This window comes from Rana temporaria, chromosome 6 (assembly GCF_905171775.1).
Source record: "Rana temporaria chromosome 6, aRanTem1.1, whole genome shotgun sequence".
NCBI classification, from domain to species: Eukaryota; Metazoa; Chordata; class Amphibia; order Anura; family Ranidae; genus Rana; species Rana temporaria.
In genome coordinates, this window is record NC_053494.1 from 117,451,202 (window position 1) to 117,476,700 (window position 25,499).

Genomic DNA, 25,499 nt, shown 5'->3' on the forward strand with positions numbered 1-25,499 from the left:
ACTGGGGCCGGAACCGGACCGCGGTCCGCCATTTAGTGACGCCCGCTCTAAGGCGTGGAGTTCACCAAAGCTTCACAGGTTGCCACTGGAGTCCTCTTCTATTCCATAACTACATCATGAAGCTGGTGGATGTTGGAGACCTTGCACTCCTTCAACTGCCGTTTCAGGATGCCCCACAGATGCTTAAAGGGGTTGTAAAGGTTTGACTTAATTTTCTAAATTGGTTCCTTATAGCTAGTGCATTGTTGGTTCATTTACCTTTTCCTTCTAAATGTTTTTTTTCGTTGTTTAAATTTCTCACTTCCCGTTTCTCCTCAGTAAGCTTTCCACCATCATCCGAGCGGTGTAAAGTCATTTAGAACAGCTTACTGAGGAGGAACGGGAAGTAAGAAATTCAGACAAAGAAAACAAAGAAAAAACATTTAGAAGGCAAATTGAAGGAAAAGGTAAGTGAACCAACAATGCACTAGCTTAAAGGGGTGTTCCACTCAATTTTTATGTTTATTAAAAGTCAGCAGCTACAAAAAGTGTAGCTGCTGGCTTTTAATAAACATACACTTACCTGCTTTGCCGTCCAGCGCAGCTCTGCTCCTCTCCGCCGGCGTCTCCATCCTAACTGTGCGACAGCTTTCGGCTTCACGGCTGGGCACTCACTGCGCATGCGGCGCCATCTGATTGGACAGGCGATCGCCTGGGACCTGTCACGTGTCCCAGGCGATCGCCTACAGGAGGGGCTGACAAAAGGCTGTTAGACCATTCGCCTTTTCAGCCCCTTGGTGGAAGGAGGAAGTGGGACAGGAAGTCCCACTCCTCCTGAAGCCCCCACTCCCCCCCCAAATAAATTACATGCCAAATGTGGCATGTAAGGGGGCGAGGAGTGGATTAAGCGGAAGTTACATTTTTGGGTGGAAATCTGCTTTAAAGTAACCTATTTAGAAAATAAAAAACAAACGTTTACAACCCCTTTAATAGGGGTTAGGTCTGACATGTTTGGCCAGTCCATCAGCTTCTTTAGCAAGGCAGTGGTCCTCTTGGAGGTGTGTTTCGGGTCGTTATGTTGGAACACTGCCCTGCGGCCCAGTCTCTGAAGGGAGGGGATCCTGCTTCAGTATGTCACAGTACATGTTGCCATTCGTGGTTCCCTCAATGAACTGTAGCTCCTCAGTGCCGGAAGCACTCATACAGCCCCAGACTATGACACTCCCACCACCATGCTTGACTCTAGGAAAGACACCCTTGTCTTTGTACTCCTCACTTTATTGCTGCCACACACACTTGACACCATCCGACCAAATAAATGTATCATGGTCTCATCAGACCACAGGACATGGTTCAGGTTATCCATGTCCTTAGTCTGCTTGTCTTTAGCAAACTGTTTGCGGGTTTTCTTGTGCATCATCTTTAGAAGAGGCTTCCTTCTCTGATGACAGCCATGCAGACCAATTTGATGTAGTGTGTGCGCAAGATCCGAGCACTGACAGGCTGACCCCCCCACCCCTGCAGCAATTCTGGCAGCACTCATACATCTATTTACCCAAAGACAGCCTCTGGGTACGACACTGAGGGCATGTACTTAACTTCTTTGGTCGACCATGGTGAGGTCTGTTCTGAGTGGAACCTGTCATGTTAAACCGCTGTATGGTTTTGCCCATCGTGCTGCAGCTCAGTTTCAGGGTCTTGGCAATCTTTTTATAGCCTAGGCCATCTTTATGTAAAGTTGCACTGCCCTCCAGTGATCCACAGAGGTAGTTCCAAACAAGATTTTACTGTACTTTTACTATAACTCTTTTACTCCAACCAAAACTAGAAAAAAGCTTTTGACTGAAAATCAAACTTTAACAGTTAAAGTATAACGGAATGCCAAAAAACAAAAAACAAACACACACCATTAAAGAGGTGGTTCAGCCTCCCCACGAAAAATTTAAAGTCAGCAGCTACACTGTAACTGCTGACTTTTAAATATATGGACACTTACCTGTCCAGGGAGCCTGCAATGTCGGCACCCCAGCCTATCTGTGGATCGGCTGTAGCTGCCACCATTCCAGTTCCCTACTGTGAATGCGCGAAGCACGCTGCGATTTCTAATTGGTCCGGAGGCAGGAGGGCCGCATTTCCAAAAGATGGCACCCTATCTCCTGGAAGTGGGAAACGGTACCTGTCAAAAGCCGGTACCTCCCCCCCCTCCCCCCAGAAAGCCGCCAATTGTGGCACCGGGGGTAGAGATGGATGAGCGGAAGTTCCACTTTAGGGTGGAACGCTGCTTTAATGCTGTATGTTTCCCTGTTAAGCAGATTTGCCCTCTCGATTTGTCATGGTTATCAACAACAGCAGAAGAAAATACCAAATTCTGGAGTTGTTACCAGAAAAGAATAGATGTGAAATCTTCCAACTGGGGACAAGTTTTGGTGATGAACTCCCTCATCACTTGGGAGGGATTTTCTCTCACTTCCTGTTTTGGCTATGGACAGGAAGTGAAGGAAAGTCTCCCCAATGGGGTCCAGATGGCAAAAACTGAAAGGGGCTCCCTTAATACTCCCTCCAAATGGTAATACTTTAAACCTAGACAACCCAATGATCACAAGCAGTGCTCCAGTGGGTTGCATCGCTTACAGAATAGAATACAATTAATCATTACATTAAGTACAGAAAACTTTTAAATAGACTCTCTTCCATCTAAACTTTGATTGGTTTTGCTCTTTGATCTTGGAACTAAAATGACAATACCGTATCAATAGCAGCGTCCATGTACCTGGGCCGTGACACAAATACATAGCGATGTCATTAGAAATGTACACAAAATCCGAACTCACTTCTTATTCTGGGTGAAGAATCGAGCCTGGATCTGCGCCATGGCCGGGAACTCCAAGGGATCAAGCAGCGCCTATAGATCTATCCTCCTGCGAGATCAGACAGATGCAAGTCAACCACGTGTTACACGGAGCATGCCTGTCAGCCGAAAACATCGATCTGCAGCAACTCGTCTGGCCTGACCTTAAAGGAGCACAACACGAACATCCTGTATCACCAATGTTCTTTTACGTCTAGCTAGGATTATATATATATATATATATATATATATATATATATATATATATATATATATATAGATTTTTTTTTATTACACACAGGACTACTATTTTAGGCACTGACATCTTGTATCATTAGTAACATATTTTAGCAAGTAAAATGTTCATATAGATGAATTAAACTTAAAAGTTGAAGAACACCCATTAATGAAAAATATACACAAATACACATGTTGTAAAGCCCCTGTGGTGCCTTTCTTTTTTTTTTCTTTTTTTTTTGGGGGGGTTGCATTGCATGTTACAGCCCAGTTGACACATACTTCCGGGTTGCGTTCCACGGCGATATGTCACCACACCGGAAGTGAAGGCGCCGCCTGGCTCTGCTCCTTCTACGCATGCGGGCGTGTCCTGGTCTCCATGGTGGTGCCTGCGAAAGCCAAGACGAGGTTGAGTAGACTCGTTTTGAAATTTCTCTCCTTGGGTGACTGGATGACTCCCCTCCCCCTTTATATCGCTGTGGGGCTGGGTGGAGGTCGGCCTGAGTGCTGTGTGGGGGGTTGTCGGTCGTCAGTGTACATGTGTTATTGTTCATTAGTCGTCAAACATGGCGGTGTGCTGGGTGCTGAGGTTGTCTATGGGACTTGGTGGGCAGGAAGTCGTATTGCCTTCTACATGGAAATCAGTCAGACACTCGCTGGATGGAGACTTCCTCATCTCATGTGTTATTAAAGCTTGTATTTATGGCCACTGTGCCACATGGGGGGGACATTGACTGCAATGGATGATTTCTAAAGTGGCTGTAAAGCCAAAACTGTTTATTTTGGATAGAGTAAGGGATGGGTAACCCTGGCATTCTGTTGTCATCTGTGCCCTGGTGGCATAGTTGCCAACATTTGTCCAGGGACACTTTGCAGCACAGCTATTAATTAATTACCACACTCACTTCCCCGAAGCTCCACCCACTACGCATAATCTTCGCCAGGCGAAGATTATGCGGAGTGGGTGGAGCTTCGGGGAAGTGAGTGTGGTAATTAATTAATAGCTGTGCTGCAAAGTGTCCCTGGAAATTCTTTAAAAATGTTGGCAACTATGTGGTGGGGAGATTGCCCATCGCTTCCTGTCTCATAACCAAAACAGGAAGTGATGGGAAATCCTTGGTAGTCACCAGAGCTAGTGGAACTCTGTAAGATGTTCAGCCCCCTCCTTCCCCCGCAGCACGTTTTGCAGCACCTGATAGTCACAATATGCACAATTTCTAAGTCACGTGTTCAGGTGTGACTTGGCTGACATCTGTGAGACTTCCTGCACAGAGATCTATGCAAGTCGCACCTAAAATCGCCAAAAGTAGTGCAGGAACTATTTTTTCAAGTCATGATCACACCATTTTGAACAGTTCCATTGCCTACAATAGGGTGCGACTTGTTATGTGATTTGGATTTGTCAAATCACATTACACAGCGCACTGGTGTAAATGGGGCCTAACCCTTGCTGATACTGGTCCGGGGGAAAACAAGGAGCGTGGATTACCCTATATACATTAAAGGGGTTTTAAACCATCATGGTTTTTCACCTTTATGCATTAAGGTGAAAAACCTTCTGTAGTGCTGCACCCCCCCCCCCCCCCCCCTTTACTTACCTGGACACTGTCATCCTCCATCTGGGAACGAGCACACCATCTGTAGCTGGTGTCCTGATTGGATAGATTGAGCGCAGCGCTGCTATAAAATCCAATGACGCTGCGCTGGGGGGCGGAGCCGACTCCTACATTCTGTGTGAATGGACACAGATACGGGACTCGGAAACGCACCCACACAGGTGTCCACCAAGGAGAGTGCTTCTCCGACGTGGACACAATGCAGGGAGGATTCCACTGCACCGCTGATGTATCCCAGAAGAGGAGGATTGGGGCCACCCTGTGCAAAACGAACTGCACAGTGGAGGTATGATATATATATATATATATTTTTTTTAAACCACGAGGGCTTACAACCCCTTTAACCAGGGCAGCCATCAGGAATTATGGGGCCCCTTACACAGCTTCAGTCATGGGCCCCCTGGAGCAGAGAACCGGGGGGGGGGGGGGGGGTTGCTGCCGTCTGAAATTGAGAAGGCGGGGGGCCCTTTACAAAAAAAAAAAAGAAGAAATAAAGAAAAATATATATAAAAAAGGGGGTAGACATCCGGGGACCTCTGGGCCCTTTAATAAAAAATATATATATATATATATATATATACAAAATATATATTTTTTTTTTATAAAAAGAAATTACAAAAAAGGGGAGTTGCCATCCGAGACCTCTTTAATAATAATAAATATATATACATATATATATATATATATATATATACATATATATATATATAAAAAATAAATAAAAAAATATATAAGATATTTTTTTTTTTTTTTTATCAAAAAAGGGGGGTTGTCATCCGGGGCCTTGGGGATCTCCAGGCCCCCCGTACCCCTAAAAAAAAAAATTGTCCCTTTAATAAAAAATAAAATAAAAATATTAGAAAAAAAATATTTTTTTTATAAAAAAATTAATAAAAAAAAGGGGGGTTGCCATCCGGGCCCCTGGGGACCTCCGGACCTCTAAAAAAAAAAAAAAAAATTGGCCCTTTAATATAAAATAAAAATATATATATATATATTTTTTATAAAAAAAAGGGGAGTTGCCATATGGGGCCCTGGGGGACCTTCGGGCCCCTTACAGGTGTACTGCCTGTACCCCCCTGATGGCGGCCCTGCCTTTAACCACTTTGCCTCCGCCCCCCCATCCTCGTGGCCAGGCCACTTCTTGCGATACGGCACTGCATTATTTTGACAATTACCGGTCATGCAATGCTGTATTTGAATAATAAAAAGAAAATATATTTCCCCACTAATAGAGCTTTCTTTTGATGACATTTGATCCATTTTTTTTTTTGCGTTATAAACAAAAAAACAGACAAAAATATTTTCTTCTTTCTATTTTAAAAGAAATCCAATAAAATCGAATTTTGTCATAAATTTAAGACAACATTTATTCTGCTACATGTCTTTGGTAAAAAAAAAAAACCCCCGTTAAGTGTATAATAATTGGTTTGTGTGATCACGGACATATGTATGCAAATGGTCATGTACAGATGTGCGCAAGTGATCTTGGACATATGTGTGTAGATGATCATATGTGGGGGACAGGTGTTTTTACTGTGTGGGGACTTTGTGTGTTTGCATGTGTGAGGACACTAGGGCTGTGATCGGTGTGTAAAAAGCTGTAAAAAAAACAGATCACCAGATGGCTGCAGTGATCCGCTCTCCTCACTGACAATTTCTTTGTGAGTAGAGGAGAGCTGATCGCCTAGCAACTGGCTCTCTATTTACATCACATGACAGCTGTGATTGGACACGACCGTCATGTGATCAGGAGGGCCAATCGGAGATGCGCAGTGTCCGGGTGACACAAGCGCATAGGGACTGCGCCGGTGAATGGGCTCTCGCACGCGATCCCCCTCCTTCTGAGGGACATTCCTGAACTGATAGCGTGATTTCGATATTGCATCGAACACACAACTGACACTTTGTGGGAACCAGTGACAATAATACAGTGATCAGTGCTAAAAATATGCACTGTCACTGTACTAATGACACTGGCTGGGAAGGGGGTTAAACATCAAAGGGTTAAACGTGTGCCTAACCAGACTTTTGGTGTACTGTGTGTATAATCGCAGCACAGCTGGATTGCCGGCGGCGCGCCGGCACTTCCTACCTGGAAATGCCAGATCGCGTATCTAGTATGTGATTTGGCATAGCAGAGCCGCCATATATGTAGGATATATGGTCGGCAAGTCATTAGATGTGGGGCTGCATTACATTTTTTGGGCTTTTTCCCCTTACTGGATAGATCACCTGGTAAACTATCCACTAACACACTCCTGTATTAGCTTGTCCCCACTCTGGAGGAAGGAACACAGGGGGGACTTTTGAACAGCAGCAGTGTTAAACGGACTAGCAGATACATATGTAAATACACTAACAAATTGAAGCAAAATTCCAGCTCACACTTTAGAATAAATTACAGCAATCAGTTTTCTTCCTTTTTGGGATAAAGATTTTACATAAATGAATAAAAACTGACCATTGTATGCACCCCTGTCAGTGGTAAATGGTTTGTCTCATCCCTCTAACAGCTACATCTGCAGTAGAGCTTGTTCTGTTGAAAAACAGACTTAATGGTCAGATCAGCAGATAAAGAAGAGAAAGACTAAAAAAGAAACCAATGCAGCTATCACATCTAAGACCTAGTAAGCTGCAATAAATGTTTGCTTTTGGGTTTAACCACTTATGGCGCGTTAGACCAGAGTGATGCCCCCCTGCCTGGGACTGCTCTGACTGGTAGCATCTGGAGCACTGACCTTGTTCCTCCCCCTCTGAGATCAGAAACTGGACGTGACAATCATTTAGTCACTTTCGGTTTCGGTCTTTTGTTTACCGAACATTATCGGTGTCTTGTCACATTCGGCTCCCCATTACAGATTGCTCCGGAAGTGACGTTCCGTCGCCGCCATCTTGCTACACCCCACACCATTGCACAGTAATGATAGAGTGAGAAGGGGGCAAGCGGACATCTTGTTACACCCACTGGAGTTTTAGCTTTCACAGTTCTTTTCAACACAAAATGGAGCTTATATGCTTAAATACAGTATTTGGAAATCCAATGGGCTGTTTACATGTTAAATGTGAAAATCAGAGGTGTTCTGTCACATTAGCAACCGTGTAAGGTCAGCAGGTTTGCTGCTGCTTATAAAATTTAACATGTAAGTCCATCGGATTTCCAAACACTGTATTTAAGCACAAAAGCTCTGTTTTGTGTTGAAAATAACTGTGAAAGCTAAAACTCAGGTGGGTGTAACAAGATGTCCGCTTGCCCCTTCACACCTAATATATGGGGGGAGTAAATACCTAAATTTTTGAGTTGCACCCATAGGGCATAGGGCAGCCCTCAAAATTTCCACTCGCCTACTAGCATTTGGCGAGTGGATTTAAGCTAGGGGCGAGTGATGACAGGGCTGCATGACCAATCTCCCTCCAATCTGTGCCTACACTTAGAGTCCCGATGAGATTGGCGGCTGAAGAGGAAAGGTGCATGCTCGGGAAAAGTAGTCTGGTGAGCCGCGCACAGGCAGAGCAGTACACAGGTGCTCTCCTTATAATTCTCATTAAGCCATGGGACCCAACAGTATGACCTCTCTGAGCCTGCCCCCCCTTCCCCGACCAATGTAGCTGGAGAGCAGAAAGTAATGAGTGAGGTGGAGGATTGCGAAAATTACCACTCCGGTGCAGCGCTCACTGAAAGTTGCCCTGACATGAGAGCGGCAGCCTTCTAGTTTGTGCAGTTTTCTTCTCCTTGTGCTCTATGTAGGTGTCCAGCAGTTCAGCCTGACCACTGTGAACAGACTGGTCTCAATGTGTGCTGTGCGCTGTCAGTGTGCGCTGTGCTATGGTGTCAATGGCTCTGCAGTTGTGTGGATCTCGGCGCTGGATGGTACTCCCTCCCACTGTGCTGCAGCTCCTCTCCTCTCTGCCAGCCCGAATAAAAGGGGGAAGTGGGGACATGCAAGCGTGGAGCCGCACACACAGGCTCCTAATGATGAGATGAATGGGAGAGAGAGAGAGGATGGATGGGAGTTGCAGAGGAGACAGCAAGAGAATGGGGAAGAGACCCAGTTCTAGTGCCATGTCCCTCTGGTCTGCCCCCAGTGCCCTGTCCCCCTGGTCTGCCCCCAGTGCCCTGTCCCCCTGGTCTGCCCCCAGTGCCCTGTCCCCCTGGTCTGCCCCCAGTGCCCTGTCCCTCTGGTCTGCCCCCAGTGCCCTGTCCCTCTGGTCTGCCCCCAGTGCCCTGTCCCTCTGGTCTGCCCCCAGTGCCCTGTCCCTCTGGTCTGCCCCCAGTGCCCTGTCCCTCTGGTCTGACCCCAGTGCCCTGTCCCTCTGGTCTGACCCCAGTGCCCTGTCCCTCTGGTCTGACCCCAGTGCCCTGTCCCTTTGGTCTGACCCCAGTGCCCTGTCCCATTTTGTTAAAGTTGTTGTTGGTAATATTTAATTTTGTAACTTGATTCTGCATAAAACATTTAACAGTGTCATTCCATGAGATAATCTACGAGGGCGTGTTTACGGGTGCAATTAGGCGCAGGGCAGTGTATGAATTAGGTGGGGCAACTGGTGGCGAGTAACTCTTGAGGCCTGGCTAGTAGCTCAGGACTTGAAATTTTGAGCCCTGGCATAGGGCATTCAGTTTACACCATTGGGCATCCCCCTTATACTCCCTCCTCACACCCGCTTCCCTCCCCTCCCACCCTGTCCCCTTCCACTCCCTTCTCTACTGTACAACCCCATCCATCCATGGATGGGAGTGGAGAGGGACTTCTATTCCCTCTTTCCCTGACCATAGCATCTGTCCTATGCTCAGTACCCTTCATAACCCATTGTGTAGCGGACTCTTACCTAAAAAAAGAAAAGGAGAGGGAGAAAAGAGAGAGCGAGAGAAAAAAAAAAGCCCCTCTCTCTCTCTTCCCTCCCTCCCCCCCCTGAGACACCATATCTTAACATTTGCTTCCTTTCTCTAACTTCCTTTCTGTTCTTAAAAAAAAAAAAAAAAAAAAAACAATTGACAGTGTCATACACACCATTCCTATTCTTCACATTACTTGTTATTCCTTCCTGTTTCCTATAATACGTTAGTTTAATGATTAATATATCGTACATATACAATATATCATACATTGCTCCTTGTGGAGTCCTAGAGGAGAGGAGAAGGGATTACTCCCCCCCTGTAAGTATACTGAAAAAAAAAAAAAAATATATATATATTTTTAAATACTAGATTCAACATAGTTATTAATTACTTCATGTGTCATACCCTTTATACCATTCCAACACCGTGATTATACAAATTTATGATATTCTAATTATATAATTGCTTAGTAGCACCACACTCCCACCCAATACTTATAGTGACATAACCGAAATATAGCCATACTCCTCTCATCTCTTTCCTCTTCATTACCAAAAGCCAAAAAAAAAAAAAACATTTCCTTAAATTACGTCTAAAAAGATAACAATTAACTCAACGCTATATGTGTTCCCAACAATGTGATATTATTCCATTATACAAAAAAAAAATAATAGTTTAGTGCTTGCTATGTATACAAATAATACAATAGTTCCGTGCTTAGTTTGGTCACACCTTATGCAGTCCCCACAGCGTGAAAATTTTACTGAAAATATTCCAATTATATATTATCATTACTTCCCCTATCTCCTCAATATTACTTCGTATTACCACACTCCTATACAGTGCACACCATCACATAAAAAAAAAATCCATGATTCCAATGATGTTATATATACTATCATCTCCAAATTATCCCCCCCCCCCCCATGACGGGGAGGAGAAAGAAAGAGAAGAGAGGAAAAAAAAGGGGGAGGAGAGAGAGAAACCCCCCCCCACCAAAAAAAAGGGGGAGGAGAGAAAAAACACACACACACCCCCCCCCCCCCAAAAAAAAGGGGGAGGGGGAGGGAAAAAAACCAGGACAAGAGAGGAATCGTAAAAATAATAAAAAAAAAAGAACACATATTATGCAGTAAGCAATAATTTATCTAGTTTCTAACCACTCTGCGGCCGCCACTGCAGTTTCGAAAAACCTTGTGTGTGTCCCATCAATCACTCTTAATTTGCTAGGGTATAACAGACTAAATTTAAGCCCCTTCTCTCTTAGTCCTTTGCGAACCTCCGTATAAGATCTTCTTTGCTGCTGTATCTCTGGGGGATAGTCTCTACAATTTAGTATACGCATTAAAAATGGACGGGGGGGGGGGGTGCTCCGCGTTTAGGAGAGCGGGGGGAGATCCTATGCGCTCTCTCTATTGCAAAAGTTGCCGATGCATTTATCAGCCCCAAAGTTGTTGTTATTAATTTTTCTGCGAATTCAACTGCATTAACTCCTTCCGCCCGCTCTGGTAACCCCATTATCCTTATATTATTTCTTCTTATCCGGCTTTCTGCGTCAATTGCTCTGTCCTGTAATATATTGATTTGTTTTTTTTTTAGTATATGCCATTCTCTGTTTTCTACTTTTACCTCATCTTCTACTCTTGAGATACGAGACTCCATTTCTGTAAATCTTTGCTGAATTTTATCAAATTCGTGTTTTATTACACCCAGCCTGCTGTTTCCACAGTATAGACCGTGATTTCTTCACCTCTTTCCTCCAGTATCCACTTCCACAATACTAATAGCCAACAGTCTACCCCCAATAGCCAGTGGCCAAAGCCAAAAAGTCACAAGTCAGGAGGTGATAACTGAAAATAGCTTCAACTCAAGGGGCTGGAAATCCACTGCTTACTCACTGCTTCTTGGCTCAGATAACTTGTATGTGCATGTAACAATCACCGCAATGTACATATAGTGAAAGCGAATCTCTCACCTTGTTGCTGGTCTCACCGAAATCCACTGCGCTCTGCTCACATGCCTGTTTTGCGGCAATAGTCGGGATAACCCCCTTAACTGGTTACAGCCCTGCAGCCCCTCAGCAGTACAGAGCACGCAGAGATGGATCACCGCTCCTCTCAGAGTAGGGGACAGCAGCTGAAGATCCAAGCAGGGGGACAGAGCGGTACAGCCAGCTTCAACAACCACAGTCCCTTCGCCTGCAGCTGCACACGATCCCGGACCATACACTGCCGAACCGTCGGGAAGAACGAGGGGCCGGGAGCCAGGAGCCGGTATCCGGGACACCGCACAGAAGGCTACTTGCCGATGCGGTACAGGTGCGGTACAATACTTGGTTCTCTGCCCAGACAAGGATCCGATGGTTCAGCTAAGCTTGGCGTCTCGCGCTGCTGGAATCATTCAAACGGAGAGCCCGCCCACCACGTCGCACGCTCACACTCTCACACCATCATCTGTGTCTCTGAAAGAGGGTACCTTGGTGTGACCAGTAACTCCCTGGCCTTGAGAGAGTGGGTAACCGCTCAAAGAGAACCAGGTAATCTGATTCCTGTGGTCCGAGCCAAGGGTGCAGGCAGTGCAATCAAAATGCAGGTTAGGATGAAGGAAAAAAACTGGGACAGCCGCACTCCAAAAAAACTCCTCCTTTAATTAAAAATCACAAAATACATGCCACAGCAAAAAACAGCACAACAAAAGAAAAGCTGACGTTTCGCACTATGCCTTAGTGCTTCTTCATAGCTATGAAGAAGCACTAAGGCATAGTGCGAAACGTCAGCTTTTCTTTTGTTGTGCTGTTTTTTGCTGTGGCATGTATTTTGTGATTTTTAATTAAAGGAGGAGTTTTTTTGGAGTGCGGCTGTCCCAGTTTTTTTCCTTCATCCTAACTCCCTGGCCTTCTTCTACCTATTTTTGGTTAAAAAAATCGCAATAAGCGTTTATCGGTTGGTTTGCGCAAAATTTATAGCGTTTACAAAATAGGGGATAGTTTTATTGCATTTTTATAAAAAAAAAATTTTTACTACTAATGGCGGCGATCAACGATTTTTTTCGTGACTGCGACATTATGGCGGACACTTCGGACAATTTTGACACATTTTTGGGACCATTTTCACAGCAAAAATGCATTTACAATGCATTGTTTACTGTGAAAATGACAATTCCAGTTTGGGAGTTAACCACAAGGGGGCGCTGAAGGGGTTATGTATGACCTCATGTCTGTTTCTAACTGTAGGGGGGTGTGGCTGTAGGTGTGACGTCATCGATTGTGTATCCCTATAAAAGGGATCACACGATGGATGCCGCCGCCACAGTGAAGAACGTGGAAGCCGTGTTTACATACAGCTCTCCCCGTTCTTCAGCTCCGGGGACCGATCGCGGGACTCCAGCGGCGATTGGGTCTGCGGGTCCCGGTCACGGGGCCCACGGCTGGGTACTAGCACAGGACGTGCATTGGCCCAGCCGTGCCATTCTGCTGACGTAAATGTGCAGGAGGCGGTCCTTAAGTGGTTGAAGATTTGCTGCTCTTTGAATCCAGAGAAAGGCAGAATAAACTCAGTGAAGGAACTTACTAAGACTGGAGCAGACAAAATCTAGAGCCGCTGCACATAACAACCAATCAGCTTCTAGCTTTTATTTCTAAAACTTAACGTGACATTAAATTCTGGTTTAAAAAATATATTCTATTCAAATATGTATTTTTAACCCCCAAAAAAGTGTTTCCTATTGCTTTCAGCCTCCTTCAAATTTCCACATTTTTGTTTGCTGCTGTGATCTGACTTGGTTAGAGGGTGGCTACATTCATTCTCCATGGTCCCACTGTAAGCAGGAGTATAGCCACCCTCTCTTGCTTGCTCCCAAGATGGACTATGGGATGTGTAGAGTGCATATGACTGCAACTTGCATGCACTGGAGAACCGTGAGCAATAAGGATGAGCGAAGGTTTGCGCCAATTTTGTGATGTCATTACTGTGCTTCTCACTTGCCATTGAAAGTTCCCACCCTGCAACAAAGGGATGAGGATACTGCTGAAATAATTGACCTAATATGACCATGTGGCTATATTAGGTCCGTGATGTCACCAGAATCCCTGCACCTTGGTTACGTGCGAATGCGGGGTTAGTAATTCCACAGCTACAGCTGACTGGGTGGCTTGCTATCATGTGTCAGTTTCCTGTGGGTTCAGGCTGAATTGGGTTTGGGTTTCTTTGAATGGAATTCAACCTAGACTTTAGCTCATTCTTAGCAAGCAACACATTTGTGACACCACCAAATCTCACTGACAATCAGCAGCACAGTGCCTTGGATCTCATACTGCAGCTATGAGACCCAGCAATTAGCTGTTAGCTGAAGCAACATTAAAAGCAATGAGAGGATTACAGCTCCTGCAGCTGACCACAGTGGTTCCTATGCAATCGCTCAAGCAGTGAACACCTGCGAATGAGCAGCCCTGGACACAAACAGCCACAATTGGCTTTTAGAGCTGTCAGCCTTCCATTGCTTTCAATGGGGCGGGTGCCTGCAGATAATCGCCAGGCACCCCTTTTGGGTCTCATACATGTAATCACTAACAGCCTAATGTTCATTGAGAATGATGTGAAAATAAAGAAATATATATTGATTGATCGTACATTACTTTCTTCCAGACGACATGGAAATGGAGAGCAGTGGATTGGAATATGACACAGTGACACACCCTACAGAGCTGCTTATCACCTGCACCAATGCAGACACTCCGGCAGAGGAAACAGAACTGGAAACTGAGGTTAGTAACTTATATTTATTGGAATTAGATTAAAGTAGAACTCCAACCAAAAATATTTCTAGTTGTTTGATAGAGCGGAAAGGACTATAGCCTTTGTCAGGACAGAAAGTGAAAGGAAATCTATGTTTTTTTATGGCACCTACGTAAGGCCTCTTGCTCATGGCGTCTGGGGCTGTACAAGATACATTTTGGGTATATTTCCCTGTCCAGGAGCCACAGGTGCTGGGACTGAAGAACGGAGTATTTCCGAGTATTTCCAAACGGCTATGCTCCGGCGCCCCCGCACCTCAGTCCAAATGCGGTACTGCAGGCCCCATTAGCTTGAATTCTGCTCGTTTTGCAAGACAACACTCGCAAACCAAGTCAGAATATTTTAAAAGAAGTTGCTCATCTCTCAAAATGCTTGTTGAACACGTTACTCGTAAACCGAGGTTCCTGTGTAGTTCCAAGTTCATGTTGGATGTCCCAAGGGGCTTGTGTGCATGACCTAAAAGGAAAGTGAAGGGAAGTCCACTTAGTAAGGGCATTCTTTAGTTTTGGATAGAGTAGGGAAGGATTAAAACCTCTGTCACACTATTTTTAGTTGTCTGTGTCTTACTGGGGATATTTTTTTCTATCCTGAAGAAGCAACAGAAAACAAGAGAACATTTCCCCAAAGTAAGAGGAATTCCCATCTTAGACAGTTGTTACCATAACACTGCCATTTATCCTCACCTCTTGCTCTGGTGACAACTCAACAATTTGTGATTTCCTGTCACTTTCTCAGTAACAGTGGCCAGCAGGATAAATAGAAGGATGAACTTTCCTTCCTTTTAAAATAAAATATCCCTGTGTGGCGTTTACTCATTTTTACTACATAATAAAATGCCAGCATGTTTGATTCTCATCTTGGTATTCGGCCCCTTTCACACTACCGCGACTTCAAAATCGCTAAAATTTACTGTGATTTAAAAGCAAATTTGCGGGCGTGATTTTGCCGCAATTTCAGGAACAGTTGAGCTCTATGAACCTGAACGTGCATCAATGTCGGACCAAAGTAGTGCAGGGACTACTTTGAAGTCGGCACGACTTGAAATTGTACTAATATGAATGGTTGTCATTGGAAATCATGGAGAACGACTTGTCATGCTAAAGGTCTGGCTTTGCAGTTCCAAATTGTGGGACAAGTCGTACAAGTGTGAAAGGGGCCTTAAGCTGGCCATAGATGGTTTGAATCTCAACCGGTTCAGCAGGAACCGGCCGAGATGTAAACTGTATGGGCAGGCTGAATGTACTCAAGTTGATTGATCGACCAACTTGGGTACAATCAGCCTGCCAGATTTTAGATGCAATTATGGCTATCGGCTGTTATAGCCGATAGCAATAATCACTGTGTTCTCCCAGAGGGGATGGCTTCCCCTGCCCTGCTGCCGGGAGAACATGATGGCTCAGCTGTCTGTGGTTGCAGGAAAGAAATTTGCTCTGTCTATGGCCAGCCGTAGTTGCTGTTATGATAGAAGAGCAAAACATTATACGACAAAAGAAAGACAATATTCTACCATATACATTGTATGCATAAGAGCCTAAGTATTGTGCTTGTTACTTTGGATAATGTGTACACCTAATTGTTTATGTGTTTCATTTATTTCAGGACAGTGCCCACCAACATATATCTGCCCTTGCTGAACAGTACCACCTTATAGATCAAAATGGGCATACCATTCACTATGAGATCCAGGCACTCCCTGGCAATAGCTCTCAAATGGTAAGCTTTCATTACGTGAGAAGAACGCAGTATCAACGTTACAGTTTATATTTTGCATTTGTTATTAAAAAAAAAACTGGGGTCCACAATCTTCAGACGCAAATGGCAAGACCTGCAGATTAAAGTGGTATTAAACTCAAAAGCAAACATTTATTATATTGTCACTTGCCAATTCTTAGATGTGATGGCTGCATTTGTTTTCTTTTTTAAGCTTTCTTTTTTTATTTATTTTCATTGGTGATTTAGCCAGTAAGTCTGTTGAGTTTCAACAGAACAAGCTCTCCTGCGAATGTATCAAGCAAGTGTTGAAACAAACCATTAACCACTGACAAGGGGTGCTTACAATGATCTGCTTTTATTTGTGTAAAACCTTTATCCCAAAAGGAAAAAAAAAAACGGTTGCTGTAACTGTATAATTGCAGTGTGAGCCGGAGTTTGGCTTCAGTTTGTTAGTTTATCTAAATCTGCAAGAACATCTAACACTTCCCTCTCCCAAGGCTGACAATTCTGCTGTCCAAAGATGCCTTTTGTTTCCTATGTGTCCCATTCACACTGCCGAAAACACACAGCAATGTACAGCAAAACTGCACATTGCCACATATATTGTGTATGTTTTGTACACTTCAAATAAAGTTTGTACAAGAAAAGACAAAAACAGAGAGCCGTGTGATGCACTGAATTGTGCACTACACTGCCCCCTAACGCAGCCACCAAGAAATAATCGCTCTAGCAGGCACACCTCCAGCTCTGCAGCCCTGCAGCTCTTATTGGCTCTCTTATGGTTCATCCCCCCTCCCTTCCTGGAAAACTCTCAGGAGAGTGAGAAAGAGAGCTGTGCATGGTGTCATAAGCATAGGCTTTTTACCAGACAAACAGGAAGTGGGCTGTATAAGGTATTTACTGGCGAAAAAAATATTTTACTATTCAAAGTTAAAACAGGGGCAGAAGATTTAATAGATGGAAAGTTGAAAAAATTACTGAAGGTCCACTTTGGATAAAAACATTTGTAGAATACACAAGTAGATGTGCAGTATGTAGGGTCCGTCCATTGCTTAAGGCCTCATGCCCACGGATGATTTAAAAAACGGGCTGTAAAGCTAGTACAGAGCCAGGGAAAAAGCGGCGTTTTTAACGCAATTTTTTTCTGTGTTTTGCATTGAATTCAATGCACATTTCGCCGCACTACCTTTCAGCTGCGTTTTTTTCTTCTTCTCTATTTAAAATCAGTAGTTCCCTATGGGAGCCCATTTATTTGAATAGAGGTCGCACCAGAAGTCAGATAAAGAGGATCCGACTTGCGATGTGACTTGTGTGCTGAGAATCTTGAAGGGGAACCCCGCGAAAATTGCGTGAGGTTCCCCCCAAGACGATAACCGACCCTTCAGTTTGGTATGGATTTTAAGGGTAGCTCCAAATGAAAAAAAATGGCGTGGGGGTTCCCCAAGATCCATACCACACCCTTATCCGAGCACGCAGCCAGCAGGTCAGAAAAGGGGAGCGAGCGAGCGCCCCCCCACCTGGACCATACTAAGCCACATGCCCTCAACATGGGGGGGTTGGTGCTTTGAAGAAGACGACGGAGAAGACCAGGCACCCACTTGTAAAAGAGCCTGTAAAAGAGCAGAAGATAGCAGTGGAGCCCGGCAGAAGAACTGAAGAGCGGGAAAAGAGGCCGGAGAGAGCCGAGACGAAGAGACCCCTGAAGTCGGAAGAGACCCCCGGAGCTGCCTAATAAATTACTTTAAAAACCTGTGTAGTGTGTTTTTCCCCCCCAGGTGAATAGGTAGGGGTACGATGTAAGGGGGCTCCCAGATTCCGATAAGCCCCCCGCCCGCATACCCCGACAACCAACGGCCAGGGTTGTCAGGAAGAGGCCCTTGTCCTCATCAACACGGGGACAAGGTGCTTTAGGGTGGGAGGGCGCACCAACCACCCCATGTTGAGGGCATGTGGCTTGGTATGGTCCAGGAGGGCGGGGCGCTCGCTTGCCCCCCTTTCCTGACCTGCCAACCCCCACGCCATTTTTTTTTTTGATGTGGGGTTCCCCTTAAGATCCATACCAGACCGAAGGGTCAGTTATCGTCTTGGGGGGTAACCTCACACAATCTTTTTTTTTTTTTTTTTTTTTTTGCGGGGTTCCCCTTCAAGATTCTCAACACACAAGTCACACCGCAAGTCAGATTCTCTTTATCCTACTTCTGGTGCAACCTCTATTCAAATCAATGGGCTTCCATTGATTTTGAATAGAGAAGGAAACGCCGGACCAGGCTTAACACACCGTTAAGCCTCGTTAAATCGCGTTTAACAACTTTTGCCGGCGTCTGATGACTTTACAGCTCTAATGCTGGACCTTTAGAACGCACTGGTCCTGGTTTTTTTTGCAGCTTAAAAACAACTATGCCATTTACAGCTCAAGAACGTCATGGTGGGTATGATGCTATAGGCTAACATGGAGAGGCGTTTTTGAGCTGCAAAAAACACTTATAAAAGTGGCTGTAAAAAAAAGTCTGTGGGCATAAGGTCTAAAGCTAAGTTCACATTTTTTTTTCTAAATTCCAGCTCTACTATGTACCAATATTGCAGAAATAAAAAAGTTTTCTATTTATCCTACAAAAAGCCCTCATCTCACTGTCCACAGTCACTGGATGGCCCTGGGATGTGAAAACTGTTAAGACACAGGAAGTAGTTCACCAGCTGACCTCCTTAACACACACCCTGCATCATCTGCCCTCCTACTCCAGCAGATCACTACCACCCCTGTTTTTTAAATGCAATCGGTAAACAATGTTTTTACTAAATACACAGGCATCAATATTTTTTTTTTCTACCTTGTTTTATCTTGCATAAATCGTTCATTTGGCAGAGTGTTCAGTAGCTGAACTATCAGATTGCAGCCTATGTGGATAGAGCTGTAGTATTGAAAACAGGAAAAGTATGTCCTGTGTTCAGTAAAGTTCACTATACATTACAATTTGATTGTACAATCTCCTTCAGATCTACCATCAACAATGTAGTGCAAGGGCCAGCCTGATTTGATACAGAGTGATTGAATAGATAGTGTATCCTCCTGTTATATAGTTTTGGCCAATCTAAAGGAAATCATACCTGTTTTGGGTCAGTGCCTCAAAGTAATGAAACAAGAGGTTCGGCTTTATAGTTGGGTATCTAGCATTTTCAGTAGGAGGGGTTGGCAGTGGTAGCCTCCATAAATCTCTCATAACTTATTTATTTATGTTACCAAATGTCTGCTTTTATTAGGCCTTTAAAAAACATCACATTTATACTACGATTCTCATTGTTACCTACAGATGATCTTGACCAGTGAATCAGAAAATGGACAGGTATTCCATGTCATTCCTTCTAGCCAATCTGGAACAGCCCAGCTGATTATGCCTCAGGATAACGGTGAGATACAGATGCCATTATAATTAACCACTTACCCCCCGGACCATATTGCTGCCCAAAGACCAGAGTACTTTTTGCGATTCGGGACTGCGTCGCTTTAACAGACAATTGCGCGGTCGTGCGACGTGGCTCCCAAACAAAATTGGCGTCCTTTTTTTCCCACAAATAGAGCTTTCTTTTGGTGGTATTTGATCACCTCTGCGTTTTTTATTTTTTGCGCTATAAACAAAAATAGAGCGACAATTTTGAAAAAAATGAATATTTTTTACTTTTTGCTATAATAAATATCCCCCAAAAATATATTAAAAAACATTTTTTTTCCTCAGTTTAGGCCGATACGTATTCTTCTACATATTTTTCTAAAAAAAAATCGCAATAAGCGTTTATTGATTGGTTTGCGCAAAAGTTATAGCGTTTACAAAATAGGGGGTATTTTTATGGCATTTTTATTAATATTTTTTTTACTAGTAATGGCGGCGATCAGCGATTTTTTTTTCGGTATTGCGACATTATGGCGGACACTTCGGACATTTTTGACACATTTTTGGGACCATTGGCATTTTTATAGCGATCAGTGCTATAAAAATGCATTAGATTACTATAAAAATGCCACTGGCAGTGAAGGGGTTAACACTAGGGGGCGGGGAAGGGGTTAAGTATGCCTGGGTGTGTTCTTACTGTGGGGGGGGGGGGTGGCCTCACTAGGGGAAACACTGATTTTCTGTTCATACATTGTATGAACAGAAAATCAGCATTTCCCCTGCTGACAGGAACGAGAGCTGTGTGTTTACACACACAGCTCCCGTTCCCCGCTCTGTACCGAGCGATCGCGTGTGCCCGGCGGCGATCGCGCCCGCCGGGCACACGCACGGGAGTCGGGGGCGAGCGGGGGGCGCGCGCGTGCGCCCCTAGTGGCGGCTAAGAGGTAGGACGTCCATTTACGTGGTCTCGCCTAGGAGAGCCACCTTGTGGACGTATAATGACGGTGCGGCGACGGCAAGTGGTTAAGATATTACCATTATAATGCAGATATGGAACGTTCACCAGCCATACCTTTATAGAGTGATATACTTTTATCACTTCGTCCTGCTAAACCTTTCTTTTATTTCAGTGCTTACTTTATTAAAGTGTATATGCTCTTAAATCACTTATACTGATATACAGCAGCAGGTCGGCCCTATTGCACGAATCAACGTACTGGTATGGCCGTTCGTTTAGGAGATGTAGCGCTTGCCCGAGCCGATACACGTGGCTGGCGGCTGCGATGTCCGCCGGCCACCCACGATCGCTCCACAGAGAGGCAGAATGGGGAACTGTCAATGTAAACAAACAGTTCCCTGTTCTGTCAGAAGAGTACAGTGAGATTGTCTGGTTCCTTGTGATCAGGAACAGCGATCTCTCTGTACTCCCTGTCAGTCCACTCCCCTCACAGTCAGGAACACCTTCCTAGGACACACTTAACCTCTTGATCGCCCCCTAGTGTTAACCCCTTCCCTGCCAGTGTCATTTATAAAGTAATCCGTGCATTTTTATAGCACTGATCGCTGTATAAATGTCACTGGTCCCAAAAATGTGTCAAAATCTGTCTGCCGCAATGTCGCAGTCCCGCTAAAAATTGCTGATCCTTGCCATAAAAATGCCATAAATCTATCCACTATAGACACTATAACCTTTACGAAAACCAATCAATATACAATTATTGCGATTTTTTTTTATTTTTTTATTTTTTTACCAAAAATATGTAGAAGATTGTCTGTCTGACTTTTTTTGTTTATTGCGCAACAAATAAAACCGCAGAGGTGATCAAACACCACCAAAAGAAAGCTCTATTTGTGGGGAAAAAACAACCACACAATTGTCAGTTAAAATGACGCAGTGCCGTATCGCAAAAAATGGCCTGGTCATTAAGGGGGTAAATCCTTCCAGGGCTGAAGCAGTTAAAGGGAATATTTTGTGCTAAACCTTTATTTTATAGACAAATATTTGATACTATTTACTTCTATTATCTTCTAATAAGGAATCCTAATGCTGTCCTAGGATCTACTGAATGCTCCAAAGGATTCCAGAAAAATCCAGAAAGGCACTCTCTTTACTAGCAGAAAGGAAGGGTTGTGTTCCTCCTCACTTCATTTACCACTGTGTAAATTCATATTCTGCTTTTAGGTCTGTTCATCACAAAGGCTATTTACTGCATAGTATTCTTTCAGCCTTATGCAGAACCTGCAAGTACTTGCCTTGTATTAAACCACCTGCTGGTTGCAAGTGGTATGTATAAAATCGTCTACAGCCCTTCAAAGTACGAAATGTAGACAGCATTTCTCAACTGTAGGGGGCAGAGATTTGAGCTGAGTGTAATCTGAGATCTAAATGGAAGGAAAAGACACACCCCTTCTTTACACAGCCTTATAGGGAAACCCACACAGCTGAGTCTGTCAATCACCTGCTGCTGTGTGCTGGGCGGTGGCAAGGCCATCTCCCAGTATTGTTTAGTGTCGAAAAAGACTAGAAACATAGAAGAGTGATGGCAGAAAAAAGACCAAGTGCGCCATTGAGTCTGCATCATTTTTTTTATTTTTATAAAAAAAATGTTTTTGTTTTTTCTTTTTGTTAACTTTGTTGTCGGAGTATAGATCTATGTTTGTCCCAATGTTAGAAGCCACATACTGTTAACTGACTGCTACCTCAGCTGGAATTCTATTCTGAGCATCAACTTATGTTTTGGCAAAATAATACTTTCTCAGTTTTGATAACTTTAATAAATATCATTAAACAAACATGAAAGAACAAAACAGTACAACAACCATTCTTTGGTCTGTCTCAGCATACGGTACTGGTTACAGAAACGTGTCAGAAAATAACGTGCAACGCATAAGTAACCTCCTATTATTTAGTTAGGAAGCTGAGCCATAGGACGTAAGACCTAAACACTTTAGTAATAGTAAGGACACAATCATCGGAAGAAAGAAAAACCTAAAAGGAAGACAATATCACATCTGTTTAAGTAGTATCAAGTAGTTAACAAGTACCTAATTGATTCCATGGACTTCTACTGAGCCCTACACCGATTTATATAGTAAAGAAGTCACACATGGCAAACAATGGCTTAGGAGTTAAACTGGCATGTGGAAGCGAAAGGAGCAAAAATAAGAGTACAGGGAAAGGAAAATGTCTAATAAGATAAGAGAAGGAAGAGAGAAGTAAAATCAAAAGGTGTAAGAGGCTAGGTACAGTGTTGCCAACCTGCCAGATTGAAATTTACTGGAACGACACCCAAAATTTACTGGCGCAGCCACATTTTTACTGGCATTTCACAAAAGTTACTAAATTACATTTTTAGGTGCAAATTTCAGTATTTAGGCTACAAACAAGTACGCTAGGCAAATAGCAATGTGGTGTAAGGTAGATATTAAGGTAAAAAAACATATTTTTGTTATTTTCGTTATAATATTTAGTCACATCACCCCCTGCCTCCATCCCTCTCTGCCACCAACACCCCGTGCCTTCACCCCCTCTGCGGTGCCACAATCTCTTCCTGCCTCCAATCTCCCTCTGCCTCCATCGTCCCCTACCTCCATCCCCCTCTACGGTGCCACCAACAACCCCTGTCTCCATCCCCACCCTCTGCAATGCCACCATCCCCCTCTGTGGTGCCTCCAATCGCCCCCTACCTCCAATCACCCCCTGCCACTAACACCCCCTGCCTCCAATCACCCCGTCTCCATCGTCCCCTGCCTCCACCCCCCTCTGCGGTGCCACCAACAACCCCTGTCTCCATCCCCCACCCTCTGCGATGCCACCATCCCCCTCTGCGGTGCCACCAACACCCTCTGCCTCCAATCTCCCACTGCCTCGATTGCCCCCCTGCCTCCATCCCCCTCTGCGGTGCCAGCGTAGCCATCATCACCCCCTGCCTCCAATCTCCATGCGCAGTTCCAAGCCAAACCGATTTCGGCTATTTTTACTGGCACATTCCCGCAACCATGGACATTTACGAATGGGGGAAAAAAGTGCCCATTTTTACGAACTGTCCGTAAAAATACGGACGGTTGGCAACACTGGCTAGGTACAAGGTGAGGGTAAAATAATACTTACTAATATTTGTTTTGAACTTTCCTCCTGCTAATCTGAAGTCATGTTCCTGTGTTCTTGATCTTTACTTTATATTGAAAATACTGTCCTCCTGAACCTTATTCACCCCCTCGGTATATTTAACCCTTTTGTTGCCAGATCCGTATGAGGTATGTACCTGACAGCAGGGGGTTTTACACACACTGTAATAAGCAATCGGTAAACAGACTGTAGTAAAGGTTTCATTCATGAAACCTTCTGTACTAGTGTGATGCTTTGATTGGTCACCAATATCACATGATACAGGGTCGCTGTGATTGGCCCTGGTACCATGTGATCGCTGTCACCAATCACAGAGCTCACACAGTAGTAAACAATTACATCATTATTTACTACTGTTCATGTTGCGCACAGCGTCGCCAATCCCACCACTGTGCGCTCTAGGGAGTTTGCACGAACGAGCGATGCAGGAGGACATATGGGTACATCCAGGGCTGCTGATAGGGCAGTACAGGCAGCCCCATTGTACCGGGCCCGGCCCCCAGCAGCTCCACAGGGGGGCCAGGCAACTTTACAGTTAATTTCTGTCTCTTAAAAAATAAAGCTTTCTAAACTTCACCCCTGTCCCCCACTACTACTTCCTTAGGGAAGGGGGTGTAATTACATTTTCCTGGGCCCCATTAGGTCACCAGGAGGTGAGCGTAGTGGTGGGACTATTTCTTGTTTATCGGGCGGATGTACATAAATCCGCACCGCACATTGCTCTGCTTTTTAATTAGTCCCGGGCCGCCGCTGCTCAATGCCTTCCCTGGCAGAGTGATACTATGATGCTCCACTCCACCTTTAGTCTTCATGTGCCTCATCCGCCGAGGGAACTTATTCGGCAGGACACCGACTGCCGAGACTGATATAAGGCAACAGGCAGCTCTGTGGCTGACAAGGGAGCAAGAACCCGGACACCGTGGCTGCAGTGCATACAGTGAGTGGAGCACAGAGGATAGATTCCTCACTGTGTATTGCTTACACACAGCATGGCAATTTATGATTATCAGTATTATGATACTTGCGCAGGCAGCACAGTCAGCATGTGCTCTGTAATGGATCTGTCAGTGTGTCATACTGCTGTTGGGTGCTTACTTTGTTGGGCTGTACTGGGTTATAGTTTGTAACACAGTACAGCCAAAGTCAGAACCCAAAAGCCATTTGACACTGACAGATTCATGACAGAACACATGCTGCCTGTGTGATTTTCATAATGCTGGTGAAGACACAGTCAGATGCTGCTTTACACTTGCATTTGGGGGGCAGTAAATATGTGCCCCCCCCAACCACTTCCCTTTAACCACTTCCTGTCCAGTGATGTACTGATACATTGCTGGATTGTATGGGTGATATCTTGATCATCGCTACAGCAATGATCAAGATATCATCTACATCATCTACATCTACTGAGCGGCACACAAAGATAACATGTTTTAGATAAACCTAATTTATTGCCTCCATTACAACCCTGCTCCTGCTTGTTCTAACAGCTTGAGAATTCCTGTCCATGTCAGGCATGTTGAAGTCACTCATAATCAAAACCTCTCCCTTCATTGCCATTTAATTAATGTGTCAATCAATGGGTTATCAGAATGTTCAGTCTGTTATGGGGGTCTATATACTACACCAATTCTAAGGGAAGATCCCTCTCTGGTTGGAATGCAGACCCAAAAGTTTGAAAGTATTTGATTTGTGTTTTGAATTAACATTAGCCTTATGCTATTTTTTTACATTCAGTAAATGGCAAATCCACTTCCTCTCTATCTGGCTCTGTCTTTCCTGTATAGTGTGTACTATGGTACAGTTATTTCCCAGTCATTTCAAACCTTGAACCATGTCTCCATAATTGCAGCAAGCTCCAAGTGGTCATAAAAGCTGTCAACTCACAAACCTTGTTGGCCAAACTATGATCATTAGTGCACATGACATGACAAACACTGCTATTTACTGCTTTATTTTTG

At 44.4% G+C, this 25,499-nt stretch overlaps 2 protein-coding genes across 3 annotated transcripts in view; one reads left to right on the top strand and one right to left on the bottom strand.

Moving 5' to 3' along the window:
- The window catches only part of WDR12 (WD repeat domain 12), a 36,250-nt gene extending 32,785 nt beyond the window's left edge, over positions 1-3,465 (bottom strand). The window contains exons 1-2 of one of the 2 annotated variants that reach the window (XM_040357244.1): positions 3,347-3,465; positions 2,811-2,897 (exon numbers count right to left, since the gene is read on the bottom strand). In XM_040357244.1, coding sequence (XP_040213178.1) covers positions 2,811-2,851 — 41 coding nt within the window. In that variant the 5' untranslated portion in view covers positions 2,852-2,897; positions 3,347-3,465. Of the gene's footprint in view, positions 1-2,810; positions 3,002-3,346 lie in introns of those variants that run through there. The other variant, XM_040357242.1, reaches the window with a different exon arrangement.
- The window catches only part of CARF (calcium responsive transcription factor), a 78,530-nt gene continuing 56,402 nt past the window's right edge, over positions 3,372-25,499 (top strand). Inside the window, exons 1-4 of the mRNA XM_040357241.1 lie at positions 3,372-3,472; positions 14,161-14,279; positions 15,910-16,023; positions 19,332-19,428. Of these exons, the coding sequence (XP_040213175.1) occupies positions 14,166-14,279; positions 15,910-16,023; positions 19,332-19,428 (325 nt within the window). The 5' untranslated portion in view covers positions 3,372-3,472; positions 14,161-14,165. The remainder of the gene's footprint in view (positions 3,473-14,160; positions 14,280-15,909; positions 16,024-19,331; positions 19,429-25,499) is intronic.